This window comes from Bos grunniens, chromosome 11 (assembly GCF_055505025.1).
Source record: "Bos grunniens cultivar Pamir isolate PY7600 chromosome 11, Bosgru_T2T1.0, whole genome shotgun sequence".
NCBI classification, from domain to species: Eukaryota; Metazoa; Chordata; class Mammalia; order Artiodactyla; family Bovidae; genus Bos; species Bos grunniens.
This window is the reverse complement of record NC_141175.1, coordinates 58,551,504-58,559,597: the sequence shown is the minus strand read 5'-3', so window position 1 is coordinate 58,559,597 and position 8,094 is coordinate 58,551,504. Positions and strand designations below refer to the sequence as shown.

The following is an 8,094-nucleotide window of genomic DNA, read 5'->3' as shown; positions in this document are numbered from 1 at the left end:
GTTTAATTGGTAAAGAATCCACCTGCAATGCAGGAAACACAGATAATTCGGGTTCCATCCCTGGGTCGGGAAGATCCCCTGAAGGAGGGCATGACAAGCCACTCCAGTACTCTTGCCTGGAGAATCCCATGGATAGAGGAGCCTGGTGGGCTACAGTCCATAGGGTCACAAAAAGTCGTACAAGTCTGAGCAACTGAGCAACAACAACAAAACCCGAATGGTCTCCTCAGCTGGTCTGAGGGCTCCTGGGGGTATGTTTGTGATGTACCCCAGGTTCTTGGAGTGACAAGCAGTACAATAATTATTTCATGACCATATGTGTGAGAGCTGCTAAGTTGTCTTGTTCACCACTAAACCCCTAGCATCTAGAACCACATGACATACAACCTGTTTATTGATTGAACTTATGGGTCAGATGAGCGTGCCCCTCTTCTGAAACCCAACAAAGGAAAAGAAGCTGAAGCAAAAGTCTTGCATGATATTTTATTCTGAGAGGGAAAGGCAGTGGAGGGAGTTTGGTGAGAGAAACTGGAGAGAAGACTCCTGGATTCAGGAAGGAAGGAGCCGGCCGAGGATGCTGGAGTTTCTGTGCTTTTCCCCCAGGATGGGGTAAGAGGACCCAGGGAATCAAATGAAACCTACTGTGGAGAGAAGAGACAGGTTGATCCGGGCTCTGATTTCTCAGTCTCGGGCTATTTCCTTGGTGTCAACCTCATCTTACGTGATGGTCTCATTCAATCCTCATTTCAGCCTCAGAAATAGAAATAATTATTGCCCTTTCACAGGTAAGGAAACAGAAGCTCAAAGAGGTTAGGTTACTTGCCCAAGGTCACACCTCTGAGGAGAAATGGAGCCCTGATTTTACTCCAGGATTGTTTGCAGGAGTGTGGGGAGGGGCAGGGGGAGGCTGCCCCAGGCTGTTAGGAGTTTGCCTTTCACGGGGAGGCTGTCAGGGAATGAGTCCCTGCTGTTGCCTATGCACATACCTGGCTTGCTTTTGCACATCTTGATGTCCACACAGATAACCCGAGAGGTTTTTCCAGCTGTGATGTCCGCAGCGATGGTACGGAGAAATTTCTTCATGATTGACTTGCACAGACCTTTCAGCCGCCTCATCTTGCTGCACACCTTGGAGGCCTCCTCGATAACGGTATTCTGCAGCAGCAGCACCGTGGTGGGAAACGGGCCTCAGGTGAGCCCTGCTGGGCACTGTCTCTCTGCAGGCCCCGGCAGCCTTGGGCTCTCAGCGGGTCTGGCAGTGGGAGTGCTGGGTCCCGGGAGTTGGTGCCAGGTGGTAGTGGGAGCAGGGACTGGAGAGACAGGGCTCAGCCCCCCTCCCCATCTCAAGCCTGGCCAGCAGGGGCTCTGGAAAGGACAATTGACCCTGCCGAGTCTTAGCCTCTGTATACCCAGGCCCTGTCTTCTGGGTGGAGAGTGGTGCCCAGACCCACTTTAAAGGCTCTGTCTATATAGCTTCTGGGTCCAGGGCCAGACTGGTGGCTCCATCTGCTGGTGGGGGGCGGCTGTGGCGGGTTAGGAGGGTATCCAAGCTTGGAGCTTTGGTCCATTGCTTTTGAAATATCTTCTTCTGACATCTCCCATGGAAGGGGATAAATCTGAGTACCCCAGGGTGAAGGTAGTGATGCTGAGCAGGGTGGGGGAGCCACGGAGAGGGAGAGAGGGAAAGTGAAACTATGGTTCTGGTGATGATGCCTCCACTTATTAAGTATTCACTCAAAGCTAAGTACATCCCACTTTCCAGCTCATTTAAAAAGCCTAGGTAAGGATTCCCAGCCCTCCCCATTCCACTTGGAGGCACATCTCCACCCGCCAGGTCCCACAAGCCTCCCGTCTCACCTCATCGGGCTGATCTCCCAACTTGTCCATCAGATGTTGTATTATTCTCTGACAAGACCCACAGCGTAGGCTCAGCTCTTCTCCTTGGAGCAGCAGGTCACCCTATCAGGAAAGGAAGCCCATTAGGGTGGTCTCTCAGACACCCCAACTTCATAAGGGCGCCAGGAAGGGTCCCCTGGGGGCTTTTAAGCCAGTAGGATGACCCATGATCTGTCTGTCCATATGAGGACCTGAGCCAGACTGGCTGGCCCCTGCCCATCTCTCTGCCTGTTTTAGAGGGGCTGAGAGACCCCACGACCTGCCCCCACACCCACAGCACCGGCCCCAGCCCAGCATCTGCCCCTCTGCTGTTCTACCGTCAGACAAGGAGGAGGCTCTTGCGGAGGGCCCAGCCACCACTGTAGCCCCCACCCCACAGTCAGGTACTAGTGTGAACAAAACCAGCATCCTCAGCTCCCAGCCCTGCCTCCCCACCCCCTGACCAGTTAAGTCTCCAGACCCTCGCCCCTGGCACTGCCCAGGGAGGAGAGGAAGGAGAGGGATGTTGGGGGGAGGGTAGCAGGTGGGGGAGTATCCCTGTGTACCTGGGGATCCTCCAGGGCCAGGCCCTGGCACAACTCGTCTCCATCACACAGATGGGCCGTCGCCTGGTCGTGGCTCTCAGGAGTCAGACCGGAAAAAGCCAGCCCTGGGGAAGAAACAGCATGAGCAGCCCTCCACAGACAGAGGGAGAGAAGTCACTACTTCTGGCTGGGGAGAGCCCAGGAAGCAGCTGGCACCCAGGACGGGGAGGCGGCCTTGTGAGGGGTCCCGGGTGCCTCCTGCCCTGCTCTGCCCTGGGGCTGCTCTTACCCATGCCAGGTGCCCTTGGAGCTCATGCTCGGGTCCATCAAATCTGAGAAAGCAGGGCTGGGAGGAGGAGCCATCGGGATCTACCCCAAGGGGTATTTCCTCACCTGGGGCAACCAGGAGCACCGAGGCGATGATCAGGACAGCCCAGGAGGTCATGTTGAGGCAGCTGCCCAGGCTCCCTCCACAGCCTGTTTTATAGAGGCTGCGAACCTGGCAGGGTCCTCTTCCTCTTTTTGGCGACCTCCCCTGTCACTGGGTTTACCACAAACACCGGTACTGGTCTGTGGAGAAGTGGGAGGAGGAGTGTACGTGAGAGCTTCCACACACCCCTCTCCACCCACCCTGCCCAGCACTAGAAGTTTCTGAACTGAGCCGGGTGTTGATGGAGAGCATTTGCCGCCACGATGCCCATCCTGCCCTGATGTGGTAATGGGAAAAGAAGTCCCCACTACCGAGGGGTCGGGTAGGGCCCTTGGCCAGGTGAGCATCCATGCCCCCTGCCTCATCTCTTCCTCCCACCCCAGAGGTCTGGGCTGGTGTCACTACGTCATCCTTCTCCTCATCTCTTGGGTCTCCTTCCAGCCATTTAAGCCAGTGTAGCACTACCTGATTAAGATGAAGAAAAAGGTGCCCTCAGGGTAGATCCTGAAGCTCCTCCTCCCAGCCCTGGATTCTCCAGCTTCATGGACCCTGATCATGAGCTCTATGCGCACCCTGGGTCCCCTAGACCCACACCAGCCTTCTCACCATCATCAAGGAGGCCGGGCCTTTCCCTCAGAGCTGGGTTCAGCCCAGCCTGGCAGTGACCTGGCCGATGGGCAGAGAGAGCCGGTGGGAAGGACAGGAGCCCCAGCCAGGGTCTGGTCCCAACTTCTGGGTGTCTGAATAGTCATCTGTGTCATAAAGGTCATTGGCCTTCATCTGTCAGAAAAATTGAATAGTAGATACAAATAATTTCTTAGTATCCATATGTCCCAAATATTGCGTGGGATATACTTACACTGGAAAGTATTTGTTGTTTACCTGAAATTCAAATTAAACTGAGCATTCCATAGTTTGTCTGGCCCCTTGAATCCTTTCTGGTTTATTACCCAAATCCCAGGGTAGCAGACACACTCACACTAACTCACATCACACACTTACACACGGTTACATGAACTCAGGGACATACACTCTCCAAAGCACTGACAAATTCACACACACTCATAGCCACTCACACTCCCAGATACCCACATACACATACTCACACATTAATTCACAACCACATACTTTCATATACTCATAAATTCACACATAAACACACCACCTTTATTCTTGCCCATTGTGGAAGTCAGTGAATGCCACACTAAGGAGCAAGGAATTGAAGCATTTTTAAGCACTTTGGCTCTCTTATTTTTATTGAAATAAATTTTCATTAGATAAGTAAGAAACAATAAATGAAACCATGTATAAGTTCACCAAACAGATTTACAGGAATATTGACGGATGACAACTAGACTCATAGTGGTCATCATTTTTAAATTTATAGAAATATTGATTCTCTATGGTGTGTACCAGGAAATTACATAGTGTTGTCGGTCAATTATACTTTAAAAACAAACTCTTGGAAAAAAGAGATTGGATTAATGGTTACCAGAGGCTGGGGTGGAAGGGTAAGGGGTAGGATTGGATGAAGGTGGTGGTCAGAAGGTATAAACTTCCAGTTACAAGATAAGTAAATACTAGGGATGTAATGTATAATACGAAAAAGATAATGAACACTGCTATTATATTTATTTTTACATTACATTTATTACATTATAAGTGAAAATTGTAAAGAAAGTAAATCCTAAGAGCTCGCATTACAAGGAAAACTTTTTGTCTACTTAATGTTGATTTCTAAGAGATGATGGATGTTCACTAAATCCACTGTAATCATCATTTCATGATGAATGTAAGTCAAATCATTATGTTGTACACCTTAAAAGTATATAATGCAGCATGTCTGATATCTCAATACTTTGGAAATTAATTAATTATTAAAAATTTACATAAATATCCATTTATGCCTTTCAATGAATATATTTATAAACAAGTATATGTTTATATAAAGTTATATATCATAAAAAATGTTTTGGAACAGCTTTTTAAATTTAACAAGATGTCATGAACATCATCCCAGTCAATAAATTTAGATTTCCTTCATCATTTCCATTGGTTTCCTCATATTCTATTTGAGGGGTGAACTCTAACTGGAGTCCTCAATTCTGGGGCTCATGAGGCTTCTACTTGCAGGGCAGAGGTCGGGAGAGCCCAGCAACAGCTTGTGCAGTAGTCTGGGTGAGTGACACGAATGCCTTCTTGAGACTGGTTGCCTCATAATCCCAAGATGACTACTGAGGCCCTCCAGGCCCTAGGGCCCCGCCCCAGGTGGAAAACTGAGAAGAGTGAAGCAGGAAAGGGAGGTACTTATATATATTTTTAAAAAGCAAATATTTCCCAGAGACCTTCAGCTTGTCTCATCAGTACGCCCAGGGGGTACTCGCAACTGTGAAGGGCTATACAGAAGGAAGCCTTTGGCTGGACTTTGAACCAAACTGAGATTCTGCCGGGAAGGACAGATGAGAAGTCACGGGATCAGGTAGGCAACAGCAGTATCAGCTACAGAAGAACTTCTTGCTAAACAGTGTTTTGAAGGAAAAATTGATGGCATTTTGTAAGTAATCAGATACAAGAGACAGAGGAGACAGGAGGCAAAAGTTTTATAGTATTTGAAGGCTGAGGGGCCAGTGGTGAAGCAGGAAAATTAGGAAATGGAGCTTGTGTGTGAAAGCTGAGTTTGAGGTGTTGCGTTTGTGTGGTCTGCTTGAGGGCAGGGCTGCCTCTGCTGTCACATCCGCCCTTGATTACTAGAACTATCCTGAGACCAGATAGTCAGCTAAGGGTTCGCCTCCTGTAAGGAAACCAGGACTCAGAGAGGTCCAGTGAATGCTCCAAGGACACACAGCTCAAACCACATATGTCTGGGGATTTGAACTCAGACTCCAAAATCCAAGTTCGTCCCCACTCCACATTGGCCCTATCTCTAGGTTTCTAGGCCAAAGTTGCTTGCCATCTGGCCGCCAGGTCAGGCACTGTCCCCGCTCCCCTCCACAAGCCTCCTCTTTCCTAACCACATGAAGATACCATGGTGTACATGTGGAGACCACATTAGTGAAGGGGGAAAGCCCAAGAAGGTGACTCATGTCCTTCTTTACCATATTCAGTAAATACACATATCAGTAAATGCACACATATACAAATATCTTTGCGGAATTCAGTAAGATCAGATATTCCAGCAAGCCCTTTTCTGGGGTGCTAAGGGGTATGGACAAGGGGCCCTGGGGTCCCACGTGACAAGAACCTAGCACAAGTCCACAAGTCCTATCCGTTTGCGGTCGTGGGGTCCCATGGACCAGCCCATTGCAAGTCAGTCTTCAAAAAATCTTTGCTTTCCCCAGTGTCATGAAGATATCCTCTTGTTTCTTCTAGCAGTTTTATAGTTTTCTACATTTAGGTCTGCAATTCACCTCAAATACGCTGGGTTGAAATTCTGTTGCTTCAGATCAATTTGTTGAAAAGATTTTCATTTTCCCATTGAATTGCTTTGACATCTGGGTCAGAAATCAAATGACTGTATAAAGGTGGGTCTGTTCGTAGGTTCTTTATCACAGCAAGTACTGCATTAATAATAATAGCAAAACACTCTGATTCTTTTAAACGGGCACAATATTTGAACAGTCACTTCATAAAGGAAGTATAGCCAATAAATATTTGAAAAAGTGTTAAATACCATAACTCATGAGGGAATTCTATGTTAAAACTACAATGAAATGATGGCACCAAAATGACTACAATTAAAACAAGATCTCGCTTACGTGTGGAATCTGAAAATGAAACAAACAAAAGAAAACAAAAAAACAGAACTCGTAGAAACAGAGCCCTTTTCTGGGCATGGGGCCCGATGTGGGAAGAGGGCAAAATAGGTGAAGGTGGTAAAAAAGCACAGGCTTCCAGGTGTAGAGCAAGTCCTGGCTGTGTAACCTAGAGCACAGTGACTATAGTTAATAATACTTTATGTATATTTGAAAGCTGCTGAGAGAAATCTTAAAAATTCCCATCACAAGAAAAAAATCGTAACGTGGTGATGAATGACAACTAGACATCTGGTCATAGTCTTTTTGCAATCTATATTATATCAAAGCATTATGTTGTAAACCTGAAACATATCATATGTCATATGTCAATTACATCTCAAATTTTTTAAATGAATAATAATATCTATTTTGCAAAGATTACTGAGATATTAAAAATCATATTAAATATTTGTCATATGTAGGGAAGAAAAGACAATACTAAGTGTTAAGAAGGATGTGGAGCAATGGGTACTTCAAAAGTTGTTGGTGAGAATATAAAACGAACTACTTAAACGTAGATTGACATTGTTTCATAGAGTTAAGTATACACATGCCATATAACCTCTACATGTCTACCCACACTAATGAAAACATATGCACATATAAAGACTATTACAAAAATGTTCACAGAAACATGACCCAGCACCTACACTCCTAGATATATACTCCAAAAAACTGAAAGCAGAGATTCAAAGGGACACTTGTTCATCAATGTTCATAACATTTTTCAAAATAACCAAAAGTGGGAATGACCCAAGTGTCCATTGATAGATGAATGGATCAACAAAATATGGTATATACATACAATGGAATATTATTCAACCATGAGAAGGAATAAAGTTCTGATACAGGTAACAACATGGGTGAACCTTGAAAGAATTAAGCTAAGTGAAGTAAGCCAGATACAAAATAATACGTATGATACCACTTACATGAAATATCTATAAAAGGCAAATTCATAGGGATAGAAAATAGATCAAGGATTACCAGAGACTGAGGGGAGGGGAAAAGAAGGAATTATTGCTATTGGTTACTGAGTTTCTATTTAAGGTCATAAAAATAAATTTTGGAAATAGTGCAGAATATTTAATTAGTGCCACTGAATTGTACATTTTGGAATGGCTACAATGGCAAGTTTGTGTTATATGTATTTTACCACAACAATAACAAAAAAAGAGAGAGAGAGAGAGATAATGCTCTTAGAAACTTTCCCACAAAAGCCAAACATCAGAAATAACCCAAATGCCCACCAACAGGTAAATGGATAAATAAAGTTTAGCCATACAATGCAATACTACTTGGTGATAAAAAAGAAATAAAATGCTAATACATGCAACAAAATAGATGAATGCCAAACACTGAGCAAAAAGATACGAAACACAAAAAAACTACACTCTGCATGATCCCATTGATATGAAATTCTAGAACAGGCAAAATTCACATCTGGTGA

At 45.7% G+C, this 8,094-nt stretch overlaps 1 protein-coding gene across 5 annotated transcripts; it reads right to left on the bottom strand.

Moving 5' to 3' along the window:
- Positions 1–469: 469 nt before the first annotated feature.
- LOC147363134 (antimicrobial peptide NK-lysin-like) lies at positions 470–2,992 on the bottom strand. Of its 5 annotated transcripts, none has more exons than XR_015135888.1 (5): positions 2,814–2,990; positions 2,442–2,545; positions 1,858–1,959; positions 987–1,645; positions 470–641 (listed from the first exon to the last, which is right to left on the bottom strand). XR_015135888.1 is itself a non-coding variant. In XM_086323694.1 (5 exons), exons 1-5 carry the CDS (start codon positions 2,863–2,865, stop codon positions 628–630), a joined length of 441 nt encoding a protein of 146 aa, XP_086179820.1. In that variant the 5' UTR covers positions 2,866–2,992; the 3' UTR covers positions 470–627. The 5 variants fall into 5 exon arrangements, 4 of the variants coding, with proteins under 4 accessions (XP_086179820.1, XP_086179821.1, XP_086179822.1 ...); XM_086323694.1 differs by having other exon boundaries at positions 987–1,155; positions 2,814–2,992; XM_086323695.1 differs by having other exon boundaries at positions 470–638; positions 987–1,155.
- Positions 2,993–8,094: the final 5,102 nt, after the last annotated feature.

What these genes read in the sequence shown, in the direction of transcription:
- LOC147363134 (XM_086323694.1), bottom strand. Translation starts at nt 2,865, where the DNA reads ATGACCTCCTGGGCTGTCCTGATCATCGCCTCGGTGCTCCTGGTTGCC. An exon ending in TGGCCCTGGAGGATCCCCAG is followed by an intron (nt 1,960 to 2,441) that starts GTACACAGGGAT and finishes CTTTCCTGATAG; the next exon opens with GGTGACCTGCTGCTCCAAGG. An exon ending in TGGGAGATCAGCCCGATGAG is followed by an intron (nt 1,156 to 1,857) that starts GTGAGACGGGAG and finishes CTGCTGCTGCAG; the next exon opens with AATACCGTTATCGAGGAGGC.